The 26,176-nt window shown below is 35.1% G+C and overlaps 1 protein-coding gene across 1 annotated transcript in view; it reads right to left on the reverse strand.

Annotated features, from left to right (window-relative positions):
* ALG13 (ALG13 UDP-N-acetylglucosaminyltransferase subunit) overlaps window positions 1-26,176 on the reverse strand; it is a 78,891-nt gene that overhangs the window by 40,493 nt on the left and 12,222 nt on the right. The window contains 15 exon segments of the mRNA XM_059679732.1: window positions 240-486; window positions 1,197-1,324; window positions 3,182-3,282; window positions 3,611-3,675; window positions 5,608-5,716; window positions 6,706-6,781; window positions 8,638-8,800; window positions 8,993-9,074; window positions 12,176-12,248; window positions 13,787-13,833; window positions 14,559-14,609; window positions 16,673-16,756; window positions 17,319-17,537; window positions 17,539-17,660; window positions 17,663-17,691. Coding sequence (XP_059535715.1) covers window positions 240-486; window positions 1,197-1,324; window positions 3,182-3,282; window positions 3,611-3,675; window positions 5,608-5,716; window positions 6,706-6,781; window positions 8,638-8,800; window positions 8,993-9,074; window positions 12,176-12,248; window positions 13,787-13,833; window positions 14,559-14,609; window positions 16,673-16,756; window positions 17,319-17,537; window positions 17,539-17,660; window positions 17,663-17,691 — 1,596 coding nt within the window.

Below are 26,176 nucleotides of genomic sequence, written 5' to 3' on the forward strand. Positions count from 1 at the left end.
CTAGCATCTCTTCAACTGTTCCATATTTCCCTAAACTGTGAGAATATGAATCTTCCAGTGAATTCATTTACAGGAATTTAAGTATATGCAAGTTTCATCTTCTATACTCTCTGTAGGCAGAAATTGTAAGAAATCTAAACTCTTTAGATATTTCTAAATTCTACTGTAATTATGTCCAGGAATTATTTCCAATATCTAAACAGAGATGTACATTATCTTGAAAGTTGGTTAAACCTTACCTGGGCATCCCATATCCCCGACCTTGTCTCTGAGATGAATGTTGAGGATAAAAATGTTCATTAGGCATAAAATTGCCAGCTGTCTGTGCGTAGTGCATTGGAGGGTCATGCCCATAATGCATACTATTCTGAAGCCTGGGTGGGGGCAGGGGTTCTCCCCTGCTGTAGGCCATAGACATATACATCTCTTTCCCTCTAACTTTTCTGAACATCTTCTTGTGTTGCTTCATGTCCATCTCCGACATAACTTTCAGGCAAACAAAGAAGTAGCAAATAAGCTTCATAACCAAAGCAAAATATCCAGTGTCTCCCTACCACACCCATAAATAACTAAAACTTTCAAACGTTTTCTTAGGAACAAACAAACAAGCAAACAAAAAATACAGAGAGGGAATTTTTGTATTTTTTAAGGATGTACTAGATACTCCATTTGGAAGGGCAAAACCAGTAGGTATTTCTGTATCAATGGACACCTCAGCACTATCTTTAGGATAGGCAGCTTTGATCATCAAAACATAGAGTTAATGCCTATTAATATCTCCAGCTGCTTCCGTGAAGTGTTTTCCTAATTCTCTGAAAAATCTTTTCCCTTCAAATTTTAGAATCTAAAATCTACTCTAACTTAAGTTTACACAAAGTACTTTGGAATAGTATTTCTCCGCCAGGGACAATCTTGCCCCTCTTCCCACTTGGGGAACATGTGGCAATGTCTGGAGACATTTTGGGTTGTTAAACTGGGGGAAGAGTGCTATGGAATGTAGTGGATAGAGTCCAAGGATGCTACTAAGCATCCTACAGTGCACAGGACAGCTCACCATAAAGTATTATCCATCCCAAAATATCAGTAGTGACAAAGTTGAGAAACTCTACCCTAGAATAAGACTTATTTATACCTTGAAAAAATTACAATGTAGGGGGAGAGATGGAGAAAATAATAAAAACCTTCAGTATACAAACCCATTTCTGGGAAATAGCCCCCGGAAATTTTTTGGTAACCTCTTCCTTTCCGACTAGGCATAGCACTCCAAGCAGGAACAGGTGTCATTTGAGTAACTGGTTTTAAGTTAGCCAGTGGAACAACATGCCTTAAAGTTAAAGATACCAACATGAAGCTATTGCAGCAGACTTAATTCTCATTTGATACACATAACCACCCTTTCTGCTTCACCTTCCAGAGGAATGACTGTGGTAAACTAGTTTAGAAATATTTGTTGCCTCTCCTTAGAGGAGGATTATATTTTCCTACCCCACTGACTTCAGACTCAGCTACATTATGTAACTGATGCTTTAAGAGCCAGCACATGGTTTGTCATGGTATAATTTTTTCTCTGCCTGTAATAGAGCCTTCTTGGCCAGGGTCCCCTTTGCTGTCCCACTATAAAGATGCAAAATGGGCAAGAAGTGACCTTATTGTTTTAAGCTGCTGAGATTTTTTTTTTTTATAATTACGGCAGTATAGACTAGTTTAATGGTTCTCAAAGTAGACCAATAGCATCAATATCATCCAGAAACTTGTTAGAAGTTCAAATTTTGGGGCCCCACCACAGACTTACTAAATCAAAAACTTTGGGGATGGAGCTCATCAATCTGTGTTATACTCTCCATACAATTCTGGAGCATGTTAAAAGTTTGAGAATGACTGGACTAGCTAGCTGAGTTGCCGTGATATTGGAAAACCAGCTTTCCCATTAGTATGAACAGTTTTTAATAGCATTCTGTTGTACTTAATATTTATAGTAAGTTGGCTAGTGACTAGGATTTATAAACTTTTATACATAGGTATACAGTCATGTGTTGCTTAACAAAGGACATACATGCTGAGAAATACATCATTAGGCAATTCCATCATTGTATGGACATCATAGAGTGCACTTAACACAAACCTAGATGGTCTAGCCTACTATACACCTAGGCTATAAGTCTATGCGGCATGTTACTATACTGAATGCTGTAGGCAATTATAACACGATGGTATCTGTATATCTAAACATAGGAAAAATAGGTTAATAATATGGTGCAAAAGTTAAAAATGATACATCTGTATAGGGCATTTATGATGAATGGAGCTTGAAGGACTGGAAGCTGCTCTGGGTGAGTGAGTGAGTGGTGAGTGAATGTGAAGGCCTAGGTCAGTGGTCGGCAAACTGTGGCTCGCGAGCCACATGCGGCTCTTTGGCCCCTTGAGTGTGGCTCTTTCACAAAATACTGACTCTGTGCATGGGCCACGAAGTTTCAATCACACTGTACGTGCGCACCCGTACTTTTCTAAGTTTTACATATGACAACCTGAACATATTCCCAAAGTATAGAGACAGGCTGGCTCCATACTGTCACAGAAAGCTTTTATTGACATATCAGTGGCACTTAATACCTGTTAAAGTAGCTCCTGTGGACTTGTGTCCTTGTACAGAATCTTATGTCCTCAACAAAAAATTTAAAGCAATGAACTCTGAAGACCATTGGCTACATGTGGGAGGACTGACTGCAGTGCCCTTTGAGTATGTAGTGCTGAAGGAACAGGCTGCTCTGTGCTGAAACAGCTCAGTGGTTGACTGATGGGGATGTGACCCGTGCACTCACAACGGAGGTGCTGTGAGAGGGAATCTACTGCCAGGCTGCACAGATATTGCTTCCATCAGAGGAAAAAAAATTCCTCCTGAACTATACTAGTATGTCCTTCCATTTCTTATGGAAAATTCAACTCCATTATAATCTTAAGTAATCACTGTCATAGACTGAAATGTCATTATGTAGCACATGACTGTACTGAGGTTTCATACTTTAGTATACACTTTTACAATTCAAGATAAGTCATCTTAGACTAGCTCCAGATATGACTTTGGTTCTCTTACTAATATCCTGGTAATTCTCAATTTAATATTACAAAAAAAGGCATCAGCAGCCAAAGATTTCAGTAATTCAACGCGTTATTATATTCTTACTTTTCTGCCAATTCTTCAATGAAGACTGTTACTGAATTGTTCTCATTTCCAACTTCCTGAATATGAGCATTATAATATCTTCCATCTGATTCCAAGCGAACCTGAAAGAGGGGAAGAGACAGAATACATTTACTCCCAAGTCTACTGGCAGATCTGGCTTCTGCCAAACAAAAATACCACTTTTCCCCAAATGGAGTTCAGTATCTACTTATTAAAGCAGCTGATAATCAGCACTGCCAGTCTAGTTCAATGGAGGTAGCACATGCTGAAAGAGTTTTACCTTTAATCACAAGTTTGTAATTAAAATTTAACACAAACATTTAAAAAATCTTCTAGAATTTTGCAAATTAGTTGTGTTGAACTCATATTAATGACTAAAACCACAATCTTGAAAAAATAAATTATTGATTCTTCAAAGAAGAAACTAACCTGACATTTGTCTCCCAAATAGTAATGTTTCCCAGCATACTCCATGTAATCAGCTTTTTGAAGTTCTGTTAAAAGAAAGGATCAAACTCAAACTGTTTCCTTTCCTATTTTACATCATTTAATTTTCTAATGCACTTTTACCAAGGAGTCTTTACAATGCTACCACTGTAAGCTAAAATTGGGGTGAGGGGTAGTCCTAAAGCAGTGGTTCTCAACCTTCCTAATGCCGCGACCCTTTAATACAGTTCCTCATGTTGTGGTGACCTCCAATTTCATTGTTACAAATTGAACATAATTAAAGCATAGTGATTAATCACAAAAACAATATGTAATTATATATGTGTTTTCCGATGGTCGTAGGTGACCCCTGTGAAAGGGTTGTTCTACCCCCAAAGGGGTCGAAACCCACAGGTTGCTGTCCTAAAGGGTTATTCTATCACTCTTGATAGGTTATTTCTGTAGTTAGTTTAAGGAGACTTGCAAATACAGTTTTGTGCTACAAAACACAAATATACATTTCTCGAACCTCCCAGGTGGAACAATTTGGTTCTTGACCAAGTTGTCACAGAAAAAATGTCTAACTTGTGGAACCAAACTAGTTTTGGAACTGACAACCCTTTCAAGCTGATACCTCAGCATGACAAAAAGTGTCTCTCAGGCAACAAAGGAGAGAATGCTTTTGTTGTTGGCATCAATGGATTAGCACAATTTTAAAATATAAAAAGGCCATCAAGAGAGAATGTTGCTGAGGTTGTGAAAGAAACAATGACCACAGGCAACTGAAGAGATGGAAAAACTGCTGTTGATTTGGATTAACAAAAAGCAGTTAGCCAGTGACAATCATTTCAGAGGCAGTGATAAATGAACAAGCAAAGGTACTGCATGCTGACCTGAAAGACACCCCTGGACCCAATACTAAAAGGGATGGATTAGAATAAGGCTAGTAGGGGGTGGTTCGATAAATATAAGAAAAGAAGTATTTATAGATTAAACAGTGACATGTACTATATATAAGAAAGGTTAAAATAGGGAATCATTTGGGGATCTGGAATGGATTCATTACTAGTTCATTATTTCTAATGGGAAAAATAATTCAGTTTTTGAATAAATCACTTCTCAAACAGCCTTCTGGAATGAAATAAGTTCAAGAACCAAGGTTTTACTTTAAGTGGAAATTAGAGTTGCAATTTTAGAGTTCGTCAAACACCAATTAGATAAAATTTGAAAGTAACACATCTCAATCAAAAAAAGAAATACAAAGCTTCTTCAAAGTAACCTATTATTTTTAACAACTTATTGTGTTCCAGTAGGTCATAACCTCATTCTATATTGCTAACTATACCCTGGTTCACGTGGTTCAAGGAATATGAGACATTAAAGGCTACCTCGAAGGCAGAACTTTAAGGCCTACTTTGACCAACTTAATTATCTAAGAAAGTGGGGGGAGGTAAACAATTACCTGTTTTTAGGGTTGGCAAACTACACAACTCTGTCAAAAAACTTTACTTATGGACACTGAAATTTGAATTTCACATAATATACTGTTTTCATTTTTTTCCGTCATTCAAAAATTTAAAGACCATTCTTAATTCACAGACCATACAAAAACAGATGGCAAGTCAGATTTTGTCTACAGGCCATAGTTTGCCAACACCCGACCTCATTTATTAATAAGGGGAGTTTTAACCCTTTAAATGTAAGATATGTTTATTTCTAGTTACTACAAGTTTCTGGTACTCTTAGTTACCTAAAGGCTACCTCCACACAGTCTTTGCAAAGCTGAAATACCAGATAAAACATCAGACTCTAAAAGATCCGACTTCTAAAACCATTTGTTCCTCCTTTGGATTTAAACCATGTTTGAGTAAGGCAAAAAGTAAGTACATGCCTGTTTTTCATTAACAGTACATTGAAAATGTCTCCTATTAAAAACAATTTACAAAATTAATTTCCTAGACCTGTCAGGATTCAAAAGTATCCTGTTAATATTTCATTACCTTTTCTGCTGTCCAACCAAACATCAAATTCTACATTACGATAGATTTCTGGATCCAGAGCTTTGAGCACCTTATAGGGGAAGTTCACCTTGGATGGATTTTCTGGAGACTAAAACAAAAATAATCATGCTACAAACTCCCATCTTTAGCTTAAGTCTTCTATGAAGAAGAATTAAGGTTCTTTTCTTCCCTTTTTTTTAAAGCTATGTACATATGACTTCCTTTCCTTCTTTATTAAAACAAGAAATAAATTCCACAATAAATTTTACTGTGTATTTAAAAATCAGAAGACTAAAGAAGCAATATGCAAATAATCTAAAAGGTTCTGGGTGGCAGAAGGGAAATATTGTCTCAAGCAGCCAACAATTCAGGATACATCATATATAAATCAATGCAACACTGACCAGGATTAAAGACTCAGTCAGAGCTACTTAACAAGTTTTCCCTTGGTATGCACACAGATGCAAGTGCTTCTGAACCCTAAAATCAACTGGAAAAATCTGAAAAGTTTATTTCATTTTGGTTAAAATCTGTGATAATTTCCAAAGAAATTACCTTTTCCTTCTGCTTTCCTAGAATTTCACCATATTCAATGCTATTCCCAAATTACCAGCACTCGGGGCATACAGAGATTGTTGCAACAGTATTTGTCCTATTTAGCTAGCCTCAAATGTAACATCTGCTTAACTTTAAACCTATACAAATGTCTCCTGTTTCATGAACCAGGATTATTACCTATTTTCTTTGAGTAGATAGGGATAAGCATTATATTCTTTAATGACAAAAAGAAACCTCAGTGTTATAAAATTGATTACAAACTATCCATTGAGTCTGTAATACTACTTTATCTTGAAAACAACAGCTTCTGACATTTCTCACGTGTTCAGTTTGCTTTGAAAAAAATGTACAATTCCATAATAAAAATTCAGAGAACATTAAACACACATTTTACATTTTCAAATTAAGACTTCCACAGAGGGAAATATCAACTCCGCCCCATCCTCATATTACTAGAACGGATCATGTGATTTCAACTAGTTTAAGTTATAATGCTGCAAACCAAGATTATAAAGTCTTTGCTCTAGAAAAATCTCAAACCTTTGCTTCTTCTGTTCCTTTATTGTACCCCTCTGGTATATTTTCAACATTGCAGCAAGCACCCAATTCTTCAGTCCTAATTGAAAAGATTTAGAACAAAGAGCTTTATATAAATGTAGCAGCTAAGAAAATCTTAAATCTAATGACTGACTATTCTACCACCTAGTGGTACTAAAGTAGCTCAGTTCTAAAAATGAGGCAAATATTTTTTTCACTCAACATTTACATTTATGCTGCTTCCTTTGCATAAATATGTGATAAAATATGCTTAGCAGATTACCTCCTATATTTCATGACTCCTGTGGGGACACATTCTTAAGATGGTCCCAAAAGCCCTAACTGGTTTGGCTCAGTGGATAGAGCATCGGCCTGTGGACTGAAGGGTCCCAGGTTCGATTCTGGTCAAGTGCATGTACCTTGGTTGTGGGCACATCCCCAGTAGGGAGTGTGCAGGAGGCAGCTGATCGATGTTTCTCTCTCATCGATGTTTCTAACTCTCTATCCCTCTCCCTTCCTCTCTGTAAAAAATCAATAAAATATATTTTAAAAAGATGGTCCCTACAATCCCCATCCTCCCACTGTTCACGTGTCCTAAGTTTGCTTCTAACCAATAAACAGTATATGGTTACATTGTGTAAGACTGTAGTGCTTGTCTTGCTAGTTTCTCTCTCTGGCTTAAGGAAACAAGCAGCCATGTTCACCAACCCCATGTGGCAAGGAGCTGAGTATTACCTTTGGCTGATGGACAGAAAACAACTGTTTTCAGTCCTATGGCTATAAGGAACTGAATACTACCAAGAACCATGTGAGTGGGGAGGTGGACCTTTCCTTAGTCAAAGCTCCAAAAAAGAACTCAATCCCTACCAACACCATAACTGCAGTCTTTTGAGATCCTAAGTAAGAGACCCAGCTAAGCTATGCCCAGAATCCTAACCCATATACATTGTGAGATAAGTGTGTTGCTTTAAGCTGCCAAATTATGGTAATATTGTTACATAGCAATAGATAATAAATACACCCTGCCTTCCTAATACTATAGTTTCCTTAAGCCTAAGTCCTTTAAAAAATAAACAGTAAAGATTGAAGCAACTTTTACCTTGGTATATAGTTGCTGCCCTTTGCATTCTCAAATATCACCAAAAAATAAAATTCAGAGCATTAAATATCAAAGAAATAGAACTATAAGGCAAAAAAACAAGGTGACACCTGTCTTAAAGACAAGTTTTAAGACACTCAGCTCTTAAAACTTCCCTTAGCTTGAGGTAGAATCTTTGCTACTAGCTGGTTGTGTGTGCCAAGTAACCACTCTGAACCTGAATTAGCGTCTAAAAAATTATGGTGCTAGTTTAGAGTTAGTTTTTATTTTTCTCAAAGTGTGGTCCACGGCCTATATATAGCAGAATACTTGAGTATATTTGTTAAAAAAGCAGATTCCTGGCTTTACTCTGATCTGAAATTTTGTGAGGATAGAACCAAGAATCTGCCTTTCTAACAAGCACCCTAAATAATTCATATATAACTGAAGTTTAAGAGTCACAGAATTAGACAGCTCTAAAGTCTTTTCCAACAATAAAAAACAATCTGATTCTGACTTTGACCGAACCTCCAAAGCCTGAGCATCTAACAATACAACACATCTTTTTGGCAAAAATTATCTTCTCACATTAAAACATTTATATTCCTACACATAAATGGGGGGGGGAGGAAGAGAGGAAGAGGAAGAGGAAGAGGAAGAGAGAGAGAGAGAGAGAGAGAGAGAGAGAGAGAGAGAGAGAGAGAGAGAGAGTGTGTGTGTGTGTGTGTGTGTGTGTGTGTGTGTGTGTGTGGTCTAAGTCAGTCATAAAAGCTTTCCAGGTCTCTTCCACTTCCCAATGATGACACCGAGAGAGAAAATGATGATCTTGCAATTGATATTCCCTTTCCCTTTATTACCTTTCTGGAGTTAAACTCTTGTAGGCAACATGGACATCCTCACTGTTAGTGACAGCATTGTTTCTGTTCTTCTTAGAACCACTTCGAAACAATTTAACTGCAGACTTCAATGCTTCTTCATCCACAACAAACACATCTTTATAGAGAATTTCATACAATACAGCTAAAGAAAAAATGGTCAAAATTCCAATTATCAAAGCAATGCTTTTTAAAGTAAAAATGTGGAAACAGCCATAACCCAGTATACAAATTCAATAGTTACCAACAAGGTTTTTAAAAAGCTATTTATGGAAGGTTACTCAATTTAAAGACTGGCAACAAATCGCACCCAAACATTCATAAAGCTTTCACATACCTTGACAAACAGCTGCACTTGACTGAAATTGTTTTGAGTACACTGAATCATAATGGCCATTACTTGAATAGCATAGTAGAATCTAAAGAAGAGGAAAACATACAAAACCATTAAGTGAATGTTACAACATCCTACAACCATGAGATACTTGAAATTAAGTAATGAATCAGAAAACTGATAAACTAAATGAATATTTTTTTTGTTTTAAAAAGTGACTTTTAGAGGAAAAGGAACACGGTGGTGTAGGCAAACACCTGTACTGGCTGCCTCCCACAATCACATCAAAATGGCAACTAAAATACAGAACCACCATCATCCAGAACCACTGGAAAGCTGGCTGAATGGAAGGCCAACTAGAGAAGTAAAGAAGGCATGGAAGCAAGAGACCCTTTGGAACTCAAGAAAACACACTGAGACTGGTAGCACACAGAGGCACAGAAAAGGCTTGTCCAGAACCCAGGTGCGCTGTTTTTTTAGTCAGGAGGGAGATTGTCTCTGTGGAGGCCGCCTGGAACAGCAAGGGGTCCCAGAGCTGGGGAAAGAAGTCCCTAGGGGCAGTAAGTACTACAGGCTATAAAAACCAGTGCGGACTGGCCAAGGTTAGCCAGTTCAATCCCCAGTCAGGGCACATGCAAGAGGCAACCAGTGAATGCATAAATAAGTGGAGCAAATCAGTGTGTGTGTGTGTGTGTGTGTGTGTGTGTGTGTGTCTCCCTTCCTCTCTCTAAAAATGCCAAGATTGAAATCACTATTAAGGATACACTGTGAGCCTCAATCACATTCTGATTAATATATCAAACAAATACTAATTGACAATTTGAAAAGATAGGAACTTTTATAAATTGAACAAGTGAATATAAACACAAGACTAGAGGAGAAGAGACTTCAATTTATTCAAAATGTTATCCACTATACTGAAGAACAATATATAAATATACTATATAGGAGCAATACTGCTAAAGAGACTTCCTTAATGAATTAAGGTATAAGATGGCTACAGAATGTGTTATTTCTTCTTAGCTGATTCGATTGGTAGATTTTTCAAATAATTCAAAGGCCATGCACACTTACTACCCAGATTACCAGCTGTACCAGTTAATAATGCGAATTTTTTTTTCAATAGATGGAGTTACACATATGTTTATATGCGATTTGATATGTATGCTATTTTGTTGTATTGACAGCAAGCCTCAAAACTTCATATGTCAAATTTTCTGAAGGTGTTAACATCACAGATATTCTTATGCTTAAAAATGTTGAATTTCATGCCCAAAAAAAGAGCATTTGCTGGAAGTTTTAATTCATTATTTTGAAGAAAAGTGCTGCTGAAAGTTATCGTATACTTTGGGAAGCTTATAGTGAACATGCTCCATCTCAAGATACTTGTGAACGCTGGTTTAAACGCTTTAAAAGTGATGATTTCAATGTGAAAGGCAAAGAATGTCCAGGTCAACTGAAAAAGTTTGAAGACCAACAATTACATGCATTGTTGGATGAAGATGCGTGTCAAACTCAAAAACTTGCAGAAAGATTAAATGTTGCTCAGCAAACAATTTCCAATCGTTTACAAGCAATGGGAAAGATTTTAAAGGAAAATGGGTGCCACATTAATTGAACAAAAGACAAATGGAAAACCGAAAAGTCCTAAGTAAAATGTTGCTTCAACGGCATGAAAGAAAGTCTTTTTTTGCATCGAACTGTGACTAGTGAAGAAAAATGGATTTATTTTGAGAATCCCAAATGCACAAAATCATGGGTTGATCCAGATCAACCATCAACATCGACTGCAAGGCCAAATCGCTTTGGAAAAAAGACAGTGCTCTGCGTTTGGTGGGATCAGGAAGGTGTGGTGTATTATGAGCTTCTAAAACCAGGTGAAACCATTAATACTGATCGCTACCAACAACAAATAATCAATTTGAACCAGGCTTTGATGGTAAAACGACCAGAATGTGCCAGAAGACACAGCAAAATAATTTTGCTTCATGATAACGCACCATCGCACACTTTAAAACCAGTTAAAAGACATGTTAAAAGATCTTGCCTGGGAAGTATTAACCCATCCGCTGTATTCACCAGACCTTGCTCCTTCAGATGACCACTTGTTCCAATCGATGGCACACGCACTTTCTGAGCAGCACTTCTAAACATACGAAGAAGTGGCAAATTGGGTCTCTGAATGGTTTGCCTCAGAACAAGAAAAGTTCTATTGGAACGGTATCCACAAATTACCTGAAAGGTGGGGAAAATGTGTAGCTAGCGATGGACATTACTTTGAATAAAGCACTTCTGATGTTTCTCTTGAAATTATCGTCTTTTCTTTGATTACAAAATCCGCATTATTAACTGGTACACCTGGTATTTCAGTAAAAATGCTACTTAAAGCTATGTAATGAAATTTGTTTAAATAACTGCTCCAGAACCTTTCTGAATGTTTGTTCAAAAACCTCTGTCTTACATAAGGGATGTGTCTATTCTTATTTGACCATCATTAGAATGTTGCCTGAATTTTGCTCTACAATGTGAAACAAGATTTACAAAAGTCAAATATTTTGTAGTCTGTATTTAGTAATGATTTAAATAATCAGGATAAAAGGATTTTCTTAAAACTTTTTGGAAGAAAAGTTATATGCTTAAGAACAATTTGTTCACCTGAGAGTCCTCAACCTCCTACTATTTGTACCTTACTTAGGCAGTACTAGCACACTGTCCCTGCCCTCAAGAAACTTTCAGACTAATTAGAAAAACAGACAGGAAAACAAATACAATGTGATAAATACCCTAATTACTTGGGTGATGCAAAGGAAGGAAATAACTCTTGGGCAGGGGGTGGTGGCTGTGCAAGTTTCACTGTAATTGACACATTGGATATGCAAAGGGGGAAAAAAGCTGAAAAGAAGGGTTGGGAATCTTTAGGGCACTGAATGCCTAGCTTCAGAGTATCAACTTACCTTTTTATCAATGAGGAAGGAGCTGATTAGGGTTTCCTATTCCACGGGAGTGACAAGATCAGGTCTGTTCAGAAGGGTAGCTAACAACACTGACTGGTGGCAAGAGAGTTTGGAATTTAGAATGGGCTTTTTTAATTAACGAGGTAAAAGGGATGATTTAAGATCCTGGTAAGCCCACAACATCATTCAATTTCTTCTTTTTATTTTAGTAAACATTCACTCATCTTCTTACCTTGTCTTCATAGCCATTATCTGTGACATAAGTTGGAGGCTTTCCGGGATTGCGATAAAGAACAAAATCTCGACTACATGGGTAGAAAACAAAGGTGGATGAGAAGAGATAATTTAACATATGCAAGAGGTAGTTATAAGAACCAATATTTATGCTTTGAAACTGCTGACCTTATTCATATAAAATAATCCAAATTTTTAAGAGGCTACATAATGCTAACTCATGGTAGACAAGCTACTGGCCTGTAAAGTTCTATGGATTTTTAAAAATATATCTTAATTTAGAGGAACGGGCAGTAAAGGTAGATTACCAACTGTATGTATGTTTGTGAGTTTTGGAGGTTTCCATTTATTTAAAACAGGGGTGCACAAATTTTTCTTGATAAAAGACCAGGTAATAAACATTTCAGCTTTTTCCAGCCCTATGTTTTATTCAACTTCCATTTTGCAGTATAAAAGCAACCATAAACAATGATAAATGCACATGACTGTGTTGCAATAAAACTTTATTTATAGACACTAAAATTTGAATTTCATATAATTTTCACACACCATAAAACATTATCCTTCTTTTGATTTTTTAACCATTTAAAACTTTTAAAAAGCATTCTCAGCTCTAGGGCCATAAAAAAACAGATGTCAGGCCAATTTAAGAGATGGCCCGATTTAAAATCCACCTGCCCAATGACTCTGCTATACTACATCTTGCTAGATTTAGTGAGTAAAGAGCACACCAAAGAAAAAACACAAAAAACACTAACTTGAACAAGTCCCCATAACCAGAGGGTTCTGACTCTACCCAGGTACTGGTATATGCCATCTCACCATCCTCAGAATTGTGAAGGAGTCTTATATAGATCAAACTTCTCAAATGAGTAAGATTCCCATGAGCCTCGAGGCTAACCTATATTATATAGCTTTTTCAAAACCCTAAGGATTAGCCACAGAACATATATGCATAACCCATAGACACTAAAAATAGTGTGGTGTTGGCCAGAAAGAAGGGAGGGGCAGGGTTGAGTGGAGGTGGGCAAAGGGGCAGGGAAATGGGGACATCTGTAATATGTAAAAAATAAAGTAAAAAAAACCCAACCCTACAGCTTTCACATATGCCACTTTTTGCAGTTTCAACACAAAACTTGCAAAGCATTAGAGCAGTGTTTCTCAAAATTTCCCCCCATGATCACCTCCCTAGAGAGACACTTTAGACTTTTCTTAATTTCCCTATGAAATTTTAATACCCACCGTATCTAAATTTTTTGTCCTTGAACCAATTTCTACCCTCATGGAAGCAATACAACCCTATTGAGGATGCATGCAAAAGAGGCACAGAGTTAAACAAAATTCTAAAATAAGCACTCTAATTAGCCACAGGAACAATAACAGCAGTTCTTAAAGTCTTTTATTCTTCCATTCAAACTGAAACAAATGCTAGAGATTCTCCACCTAAAATTACACTAATGAACTTTGCTTAGACCTGGTTCCTTCTACATATCAATGCATCAAATCTAAAATTTTCCCAATACTAAAGGGAATTTAAATAGAAACCCCACACACGCACGTGCACACACACACACACACACACACTTTAAAAAAAGGAGATTCCACTTACTTATAAATTAGAGAAAGAGCTCTTATTTCCAGCTGGCCAGCACTTTCCTAAATATAAATTAGTTTTTATAAACATTGAGTAGCTAAAAAGTACAAGGTTTTGAAAGACTATAATTTTTTTTTTTTTTTAGATGAAGAATTTGTAGAACACAATATAACTTGCTTTGAGACTTGGGATACTGTGATAGTTACTAATTAACATAGACTTGTTCTGGAAAAAAGGACCCGAAGACCTTAGTTATTAAGTAACAAAGACACTTCATATGGGAGATTTAAAAGGCAAAATTAAAATGTAATTAGTGTAAAAATATGAAGTTAGCAGGGTATTTAGTACATGTGTTTTAAGCCCAGAACTATGGAATTAATTTAATCACATAAAATTTTAATTAAATGTGTTTATGGATCTTCCACTTAAAAGAAAGATAACTACAAATAGGAAGAATTGTTTTAATAACCTCCTAGTAACATTCATTACCACCACCCCCCCATTAAAATGATAATGGCTCATGTTTGTACAGTTCCCAAGCAGCATGTATTCTTTCACTCATTTATGGATGATAAAATTGTTAAACACACAATTCTCAACATTCAGCACAGAATAATAGGTCAGCTGCCAGCCTCTAAACTTTTGCAAGAACTGTATGATTCAACACAGCTGGCTACTTAAGAAACTAAATAGATTGGCCCTAGCTAAAGCAACAAGCTGAATGATTATTTAGGTTCTTATTCCAAATACTACTCTGAAAAGATTAAACCCCCATATTTTATCTTACCTTGGGATCTCCCAACCGTTCCAGGTATTTCTCAAAAGATCCCTCCACATACTTCAAAAATAAAACAAACTTGACTTAACCAAATACATATCATTACTGAAATCTGATCATATTCTGCAATATTATCCTCCAATGGATTTTTGTTCAGCTCAATAATTATGGTACTAAATTACTACTTTGCACAGCACATCAAGAAGATTTGCACATACACAAAAGCTATGGGTGGAGAAAAGCTGTACTATTAAAAATGTTAGAAATTGGTCCTGGCTTATCCATACATCAGTGCATTTCCTCAACTGCTATGCCTATAAGTTTCCTTTGAAATATCAACTTGACTATTTTCAAAAATCAAGCAAGCCCAATAATTATAAGCCCAATATTTTAAATTTTACAGGAGACATGCATTTACAAAGTTAAAATTCTGAGGAAGTTTAAAGGGAATTTTATTACGTTCAAAAAAGCCCAGGGCACAAGGAAACATTTTGGGGCAATGGAAATGTTCTCTCTCTTGATTGCAGTGGCAGCTGCATGACTGCATTGCCAAAACTAAAATTGCTAAACTTAAAATGGTGAATTTTATTGAATGTAAAATATACCTCAATAAAAATAAAATTACATTAAACTCAGAGAATATAAATCTCATTCCATACATACATACCTAGTATTAAATATAACTAGAATTTAAAAAATCAATTTTGAATTTTTCTCAATCCTTTTAAACAGCTTTACTGAGGAATAACTGGCATATAATAAACTGCACATATTTAAATATCACAGTCAAATAAGTTTTGACATATGTATGCACCCATGAAATAATCATGATAACCGTGATGGTGAATATATCCATCCTCCCCATAAGTTTCCTTGTGCTCCTCTCTAACTCCACTGACACCCAAGCAATCACTGACCTGCTTTAATCGCAACAGGTTGGTTTGCATTTTCTTTAGTTTTATGTAAAGGAAACCATACAGTATGTACTTTTTTGGGGGAGTCTGGCTTCTTTCACACAGCATTATTATTATGAGACTCATCCACATAGTTTTAAAAATTTACACACATATTTTTGTTATTCAAAATGTGGTCCACAAACAATAGCAAGCATCACTTGGGAATTTGTTAACAATGCAAAAAATCTTGGGCCCCAGCTCGGACCTACTAAATCAGAATTGTATTTTAACAAGGTCTCCAGGTGATTTGTATGCACAAAAATACTTGAGATGCAATGCTTTACAGTTTACACCATGGTCTTACATTTAAAGTAATTAATGAACAATCCTTTTCCCAGGTGTTGTAAAGACTGTAATTAACTTTAAGGTAATGAGCTTACAAGTCAAAAAGCCTTCACATATTTTTAAAACTCAATGAAACCTGTTGAGAAAATTAAGAGTAAACCTCGAACAGCAGGCAAATATCAGTAATATAAAAGCAGAAGAAAAATAGTACTGCAAGGGCTAGAGGCATGATAAAAATTTAATGGACTAATGAAAGGGTACCTTGATAAAAATCTCTATTTGTTAACAAGAATTCAAGTACTTCAATGTATAGAAAGATGCCTTCTAAAAATTGTTTTAAAGTCAATCATTAATGACAGACCTCCAATTACCACAGTTTGACACATGAAAAGATGGATGTTTAGGACTAATTTTTTTCCTTACACTTAAGTTTTATAAGACTCTTCAAGCATTGTGCACTGAATTAAGCAAGAGAACGGAGGGTGTTCCCATTTGTACATATTTTAAAATATATACATTTAAAATATAAACAAAGGCATACCTTTCGTGAACTAGGATTAATTGTTCAATAAAACAGTGGTATATATAATACAAAACAGAAGTCAAAGTATGACTTTTTAGGGTTTGGAGGTTTTTCTGGTGTGTGGGAGGAAGAAAGTAATGGGAAGAATACAGATTGGTTTTTTTTCTTAGTTTTTAGAGTACAAAACAATCTAATTCTGGAGGGGGTCCAGAAATGTGCTAGCTAGGGTGAAGCTAGCAGAAAATTGAATATTTGCTACTGAGATTACATATAATTTTCATATATAGGTGTCCAAAATTCATTTCCCATCTGCTACATATTCTAATGACAACTCTCCCTTGGGTATGTATTCTACTTACAGACTCAAAAGTTTGTTGATTTTCTCTCATATATGAGACACAAGCCTTCCTGATTTCCATATGATGGACTTGGCTGCAAAACAACTAAAAAGAGAAAAATCAGCTTACTTTTAGCAGTCATTTGAAATAGAAGCTTCTAAATTAAGACTAGGAATTAGTCACTTAAAAGTCCCCCTTGCTCAGAACGTATGTGGGAAATTAAGTCCTGATATTACTAACATCTGTTTTTGTCACCTTTTGTGAGACTGGGGAGAGATTATTCTGTTAAGCTCCCCTTTTTCTACTCTTTATGGGCACAGTTTGAATATTTTTCCTTAGGCATAAAATTTAGAGGAATCAGGGGCTGCTTATAAAGGATCAAGATAAATTTCAGATTTTTCTTTAATCCCATTATTTTACCTCTCATCCATTCCAAAGTAGTATTTAGAAAACAGAAAAGATAGCAAAGGCACAGCAATATATTTGGACTAATCAGCAAAGGTATCCACCAAGCTAATAAGTAGCAGACAGACCTGGATATTTTTACTAGGAAAGAAAAAAGGGGATTTTTGTTTTTGTGGGCTACAGGTCTTCTAGCTACAGTACCATGCCACATCACAAACTCTGAAATCTAAGTATAGGGAAGATATATTTGCTTTCCTTTTACCTGCTCCGAAATAGCCCGAAAGAGGCAAGAGGCATCCTTGGCAGTCAGCTTTCGAAACAGCCCTAAGCTGCCTAAATATTCATCCATTGTTGCCTCACTCAGAGACTTCTGACCGCAGTACTTTTTCCATCCTTTCTGCATTGTGCACGGAGGGTGGAGATGGGGAATGGAAGAAAGGAACACAAGTGTAGTCAGAAGAAAAAGCAAGGTGCAGGTAGGAATGGGTAGTAGTGACAAGGACTTGCTTATGCAGGTATCCGGAAAGCAGCCCAAAGTCTAGGCATGAGAAGGCAGTTGGAGTCAGCGTTGCAGAATCTTGGCACTTCTCAGGAGCAGAAGCAAAGAGCTGGCTTGCCCAGGACTAGTCGAGATCCTGTGAAAAGAAGAGGAAGAACCAATGCTCCTAGGAATAGAGAACTAGACTTGAGAAAGACATGGGAGAAGGGTACTTGCAGAGCTACTTTGCTGGGAAGAGTGGAATTAACCCATCAGCCCAAGGTTGAGAGAAGTATGCACAAGCAGCTGAGTTTTGGGGCCAAAGGGAAGCCGAGTTTGCAGCTTAACTCAGGGCAACTGCTGCACGAGGCTGCAAAGGAACTGCAATAACACCCAGGTGTATATGATGCAGCCTGGCCCACATTACATTGCCGTAAAACCTCTGCCCAAGTTCCCTGCTCCTATAGTTACATGGAGATGAGAGGGAAAAAATCTGAACCTAATTAAATAGTAAGAGTTTTTATTAAGAATATCTTTTTAGGTTCATATCCGGGTGCCTCCTCCAAAAAATATATATATATATATCTTTTTAAAAAGCAAAGGGTAGCACCCTTAATATATAGGTGCAGAGGTCACAATTCAAGCAAAGTAAAGTGCCAAAGCAGTTATCTGGATATTTCAGGTAATGGAATTTAAGTAATCTCATTCAGTTCTCCTAGATCAGAGATTCTCTACCTGTGGGTCTCGACCCCTTTGGGGGTCGAACGACCCTTTCACAGGGGTCACCTAAGACCATCAGAAAACACATATATAATTACATGTTGTTTTTGTGATTAATCACTATGTTTTAATTATGTTCAATTTGTAACAATGAAAATACATCCTGCATATCAGATATTTACATTACAATTCATAACAGTAGCAAAATTACAGTTATGAATTAGCAACGAAAATAATTATATGGCTGGGGGGTCACCACAACATGAGGAACTGTATTAAAGGGTTGCAGCATTAGGAAGGTTGAGAACCACTGCCCTAGATAATAATAACTATGATATGATCACAGAAACTAATTCCATTAGCTATGCTAGGAAACAGTGATACAATTATTGACTAATGTCTGCAAACTATTGTATAGCTTTAACTAAAAGAGAATATACAAAAATATTTCTTAAAAAATGAAAATTATTTTAATTGAAGCAGCATGAAAGGAATAATTTAGCCACAAACTTTAGAGTACATTTAAAATCCTGGGGCACAGCACTGAAGGTGTTGGACATTGAGAGGCCTGTTTCAGTGTATTATTAGGGCATTTTCCCAGAAAAATTACTCTAAATTCTGAGAAAACCAAAGTAAAATATGACTGTGCTTTTTAAGGTCCAAAGAAGGACTGCTCACTTGTATTACTTGAGTCCATGGTCAAGTGTCTTGTTTTTATTTAAATGACAAAATCCAATGCCCTTCTTACTTTTCTAAAGGTTAAAAAAATAGATTAAAATTAGGCTTTGAAGAAACTGCAAAATTCAGCTGCCTTGAAAACTGTTTTTCTTGTAACTGTGGATCTAGTAGTAATGCCTACAGAGACAGCATCAATAATCAATTTTATAATTTAGGAATGAAATAAAAGCATGGTAGAGAATAAAATCTTGACATCCTTTTTAATGTGCCAATTTGAAATTACCTTCACTAATTTATTTTTTAAAGAAACCATAACATTGAGGAAATTATTCCTTTTGTAAAAGTTCTGAAACATGATTTGGGAAGAGGAATCACCATCTTTCTTTAAGTCCACAAATTCACTAAAAAAAATCAAGGGTTATAATGAAAAATACAAAGACTTCATATTTATTGTTATTTAAATGAAAAATAAGGTATATAAAACTTCAAGTAATACTAATCTATACTAGTATACTTAATTTTGAGGAATAAAGGAAGGGAAAACTGAGAGGACAGAGAGAATCAAAAATAGAAAGGACAGGAAATAGAGACCGGAAGACAAAAAGAGAAGAGGAAAGGGAAAATAACAGAGAAAGCACACAAGACCCACAAAAATATAAATTGATTTTTGACAAAGAGTACAAGAGCAGTCCAATAGAGAAAAGACAGTAGTTTCATCAAATGGTGCTGCAACAATTGACAGCCATATGCAAAAGAAAAAAATTATCCTCAACCTATACCTCACACATTTTATAGCAATTAACTCAAAATAGATCAAAGACCTAAATGTAGAACAAAACTTCAACTTTCAGAAGAAAGCATAAAAGAAAATCTTCAAGGCCTTGAGTTAGCCCGAGTTCTTAGATGTAATTTAAGAAAAAAACTAATTGGAATCTATCACAATTAAAATATTTTGCTCTGCAAATGACAGAAGAATGATAATACAAGCCAACTAAGAGAAAATATTTGTACATCACCCATCTGACAACACTTTTAATCAAAATATATTAAGAACTCTCAAAAGTCAATAGTAAGAAAACAATACAATTTAAAAATGGGCAAAAGATTATCTATACATTTCACTGAAGATATGGTTAGTAACATAAAAAGATGTTCAACCACTATCCTGTACACCTGAAACTAATATAAAATATTTCATATCAAAGATTTTTTAAAAATATTTTTATTTTTTTAGAGAGGAAAGGAGAGGAAGAGAGAGAAACAGCAATGACGACAGAGAATTATGGATCGGCTGCCTCATACTTGCCCCCACTGATTCACATGCAGGTTTTTGTTTGGACATGTTTCTATTCTATTGGGTAATACCCAGAAATGTAGTTGCTGGATCATACAGTAAATGATGTTTAACTGTTTGAGGAACTGTCAGACCGTTTCCCACAGCAGCAGCACCATTTTACATTTTCATCAGTAGTGTATAAGGGTTCCCATTTCTCCATATCCTGTCAATATTTACTGTCCATCTCTTGATTACAGCAATACTGGTGGGTGTGAAGTGGTAGCTCATCATGGTTTTGTTTGTATTTCCCTGATGGAAAATAATATTTAGCATCTTTTTCATGTGCCTATTGGCCATCTGTATATCTTTAATGAAATACCACTACATACATCTTAGAATAACTAAAATATTTTTTTAGCTGACGATACTAAGTGTTGACAAGGATGCAGAGCAACTGGAACTCTCATATGTTGTTGGTGGGAATATAAAATAGTAAAGCCACTCTGGAAAGATAGTTTAGCAGTTTCTTATAAAGTTAAACAGTTAAACATAGAGCTACCATTATGACCCAACAATCCCATTTTTTTTTTTTTTGGTATCTCTCCAAGAGAAATGAAAACTTAAGTTCATACAAACACCTGTACATAAATGTGTATAGCAGCTTTTTTCATAATCATGATTAACCCAAAACTGGAAACAATCCAAACATCCTTCAACTGGTGAATGGACAAACTGTGGCATATCCATATAATAGAATATTCCCCAGCAATAAAAAAGTGAAGCATTGATAGACACAGAACATGTATGAATTTCAAATGCACTATGTTATGTGACAGAAGACAGATTTAAAGGCTACATGCAGTATGACTGTATTTATATGTCATACTGGAAAGGCAAAACTATAGGAGGGGAAAACAGAGCAGTTGCTGCCAGTAGTTGGGGTTGCAGAGAAGGGTTGACTACAAAGATATAGCACAAAGGATGTATGGAGGTGTCTGGAGTATTGCGGTAGTGATTACATGAGTATGCATTTGTTGAAACGTATAGAGTTGTACAAGAAAAAATGCTAATTTTGCTGTATTTAAATTTTAAAACGAATAAAACAAAAAGCAGTAGAAGGAATAGAATTTAGAGTTGAGGAGCTCACAGAACAGACAAGATTGGAGAGAAAAAGCAAGCAAATTAGAAGGTCAATCCAGGAAAGCCAACACCTAAAGAACAGAAAGCCCAAAAAGTGATGAAAAAAGTAGAGGGGAAGAAATGATGATGGTGATGATGATGATATCATAAAAATTATAGCACTGCAGGACATGATTATCTTTATTTAGATTAAAAGGTTCCACGACGTAGCCACAACAATGAAAACAAAACATGATGATCAGCAACGCACATAACATTTCTGAAGTCTGGGGATAAAGAAAAGATTTTAAAATCTTTCAGAGAGAAAAAAAGGGGTCATATACAAAAGATCACACATATGCATAGCAATAAACTTCTCAATAGAACTAGAAGCTAGAAAACAATATAGTTCAATATTTGAGGGGAAAGTATTTCCAACTTTGAATTACATATTACACTATCAATCAGATGCTGGAGTTTTCAAAAATGAAATATTAAAATAATTTACTCTCTCAGAAAGCTTCTGGAGAAATATTTGAAATCAAAATAAAAAGTTTAAACTGCAGAATAAGGTAGGAAGGCACAGTATCCTGGAAACAGAAGATTCAATATAAGAGAGAAGCAAAGGAATTTCCACTATAAGGATGAAGGGGAACTCTGAGGACAAACATTTAGGAAGATTAAATAGTGAACAACCAGTTCAGGTAAAAGGAAGAACATCAGTGCAAACATTTCAAAAAACTTTTATAAATAAGTAATAGAAGTTATAGATGACCTAATGTATTTAAACATACTAGGATATACACTTCTGTTGGAGAATTTGAGGATGTTTCTATAGAAAATTGAGCAAATGAAAAAAAAGTATACAAAAAGGGTAAAACGTTTTATAGCAAAGGAAATGTAATCAATGAACATATACTACATGGCTTGGATGTGATCAATATTATACTTCAGTAATTGTAATAATGTCAACACTGAAAACATCTCACAGGAACTGATAAAGCTACCTTTTTGAGTTTTTTAAAATGTAAGCATCATCAATAGTCATATATAGGAATTAGGATCAGAGATGGAGAGTAGTGGTACATAAAACTGCTGTTTCTTAGAAACCTTGTAGAACTCCTTAATATTTTATATTATTTACATGTATTAGCTTAAGAAATAATAAAAATTAAATTTTAAAGTTATTCAGTATGTGAGCAAGAAACAGAATAGAAGAGTAAACTGAAAAATAAGTAGAATTTTTACAGCTACAAGGGATCTCTTATTTTAGCGATGAAAAAACCAGGTTTCAAATAATTATGACTTGTCCAAGTTTTCCCATCCGTTCAGTAACAGTACTAGGATTACAACTATATATTGTTGCACGATTATTATAAAGAGGAATTGTATACCAAAGAAAAGATATGAACAAAGGCTCAGAGGTGGTTAAGTACAGGTTATGTTCCCCAAATTAGTACAATAAGAATTTATTTAATACTGTCCTTTGAAATGTCTATTGCACCTGAACTCCCTTGACTATTCTTCAACAGCTAACTACACTAATCCTGTAAACCTCTAAAGCAGTGGTTCTCATATAAAGGGCTTGATAAAACACAGATTGCCCCACACTCAGAGATTGTCTCAGGGCTAGATTGGGTCCTGAGAATATCAAGTTCTCAAGTGTTGCTGATGCTGCTGGTCCAGGACCACACTTTGAATAGCAGTGCTTTAGAACAATGTGTTCCACAAGTTATTACTAAGTGTTGTTAAGAGAGTTTCAAGGCCAAAATTTTAGGAACACTGCATACTATAATCCTATCTTTGAGTTGCAAAAACAAGGTTTGTGAAAGGCCAGGTCAAAGTTAAGCAGGTTAACTTAACCCATTTCAGTTATTAATGGTGTTGTATGCACTATAGCTATTACTTTTAAATTATTTCAAAGTTTGAGAAATTTGTTCTAGAAATTTTTCTGTGACTATACCTAAAGTTGGTAGGATAATGAGCTAAGACACTGCATATCAAGTGAGTAGTAAGTGCTTATTTAAGCATTGATGAATGTCAGCTGCCAAATAAAACAGTTCAGTAAGAAATTATTGTTTGGTAAAAGGAGAGAGAAGGGGGAAGGAGGAGAAGGGGGAGGGGGGAGGGAGAGAGAGGGGGAGAGAGAGAGAGAGAGAGAGAGAGAGAGAGAGAGAGAGAGAGAGGACTGATGAACAAGAAGGGAGGGGGGAGGGAGGAAGAAAGGAAGGAGGGAGAGAGGAAGGGAGAGAGTGGACAATTTTACCTAAATTCTCCTGGAAATCAAATCAAAGTTCAAATATACTCCCCAGAAAAATGTTTTCAAACCCTGATGGATTTCCTTCCTTCAACATTGGAAAATAGTAGGAAGAAAAATGATTGCCTTAAAGACTTTTTTGGCACTGTACTCTAGATACCGATTAAAATAAAACAAATTAAAGAAAACAAAAATAACTTAAAATAAGTATTTATTTGATGTGTCAGAAAACTGATGTGCTTTAACTTTATAATTACTACTTTTTATATTTTGATTAACTTGAAAATGTGATGTTATTTTAATTGCTAAAATTCTATTTCTTCTTTCACTGATCAAATGGAGAAATTCATTGTAGTACAACATATGAATATAATGTTAATAATTCTAAGATAATTATATTCTAATATATTCCTAATCTTACATTAGAATTATATGTATAGATAATTCTAATATTTTAATTCTAAAATAACACTCCATATTTCAACCAATTAAATAAGGTTTATGTCTGAATTTTCTAAGCATATATTATCTGCAACATATGTAGTTATAAATGTATATGTAAAATGATACTTCAGTTATTTTAGAGTCTGAGAGGCAATATGGTACCATGAAAACATTATGAATTTGGTTATGCCACTTTAATCTCTGTGGGTGCATGATCTCTAAGCTCTCTTTAAGGTTTAAGGAACTATGATTCTGTGATTCAATGGTAAATAAAAGATTTGCCCTCTCTTCTGTTGGTCAAATTTGTGATCAACATTAACCATAAAAATATAGCTTTTAGGGGGATTAACCTATTATCCTGGCAAATTGTAGTGTTGATTAACCCATAGAGAAATGAATAGTAAGTCTTATCTTACTAAATGAAATATACAGACTTAGATTTTTAGATAAAAATATTTGTAGCTGTGTGGTGATGGATGTTAACTGAACTTATTGTGGTAATCATTTTGCAGTATATACACATCAAACAATTATGTTGTACAACTTAAACAATACTACATGTCAATTATATCTAAAAGTAGAAAAGACAAAGATGATACATGTATATAAAACAACTGTTGACAGAAACTGCTAAAAAGGCAATTAATATTTAGAAAACTTAATACTAAATCATTTATTTCAATTATTTTTAGCACCAAATAACTGGAGGCCAATTGGGGGAAATAGCTCCTCAACTCTATAGAACCACTTTTTAAGGTCTTTCATTCTTTAAAAACATAATGGAAAACTTTTAAAGCAACATTTTTAACAGCACCTTGAAACTAGAACCTGTCAGTTCTTTTCATGGTAGACATTTAAACAGAATTAGTGAAGTAGAATTTATGAAGGAAGGGAACATAATGGTTCTAAAACAAAATTAGGCCTCAGGGACCCTACTCAACCTCCTCAAGTTTTAGGAACGAGACAAAGACAAGAAAAAGAATTTCTCAGAGCAGTGATCCTTGTTCAGATATGCAAAACTGAAGAAACATTACCAAGAGCCACTTGCTTTCAATTCCATGGCTTCCCTTCTTCGACCTGAAACATTCTAATACAGATTAGAAAAAAAGAAAAATAGCACTTTGTTTTAAAATATATCATATAGGCACAGAAATACTGAGGTTTATTTTTGGTTGTTTCTTGATTTAAGATACTTGCAATATCTAATCAGTCTACAGACATACAAGGAAGTGATTGATGGAAAGGAGAATAAAGACCAGAACATTCTTTTCTGTTTTGATGCACTGGAAATACCCATTCACTGAAATCTCTAAATAAACTTTAATTCTCTAACTATAGCCCCAGCTAGTGACTGAATATGAAAATAAATATGAAACCCAATGAAGACTTTGCTTTCTCTAACATTTAGATCTATGTACTTTGAATTCTAGGGTAATATTTCTATGGCTATTCCTACTCTTAAAACAAAAACTCTAACCAAGAGAAAATATATTATTCCAATGACATTTTTTATTTTCAAACATGCAACAACAAATGGTTTTATCTCAGAAAGCACCTATGAGAAAAGTTACTTTTATGAATTCACAAAATGGAAAACTAAAATGCATAATACTTAGGATGAGGATTTTGGAATCTTCTTCTCTCCTAAATTTGGGGAGTGTATTTTCCACCCGTTTGACACTATTAGTGGAGAAACAACCAACATACCCTGTACAAAAGCGGAAATGAACAGTAAAAAAGATGTAATATATGGCCTCTCACAGACATCTTTCCAACAATAACTATCAGTTCAGCAAATACTTTAGAAGCACACTTGACAGTAAATGACTAACTCATAATTATGTATTGCGTTACCAAAGAGCCTAATGTAGTATATCCTAAAATAATCAACTATGAATGAAAACATTCCATTTAGTTCCTTTTATCAATTAGAAACAGTGTTGCACAAAACATTATGGATAACAGATACTGATTTAACAGTATACGAGTATTAAGGTTAGTTTCAAAATGTATTGTTTGGTATGTTTTAAACTTGAGCAAAGTTTATAATTTGTTAGAAAAATTAGGAATTACTAAACTTAAATGTATTTAACTAGAGGGTTTAATTATAAAAAAGTCTAGTAGTTATGAATAACTGAAATGGCCTCA

Source organism: Myotis daubentonii, chromosome X (genome assembly GCF_963259705.1).
Source record: "Myotis daubentonii chromosome X, mMyoDau2.1, whole genome shotgun sequence".
NCBI classification, from domain to species: Eukaryota; Metazoa; Chordata; class Mammalia; order Chiroptera; family Vespertilionidae; genus Myotis; species Myotis daubentonii.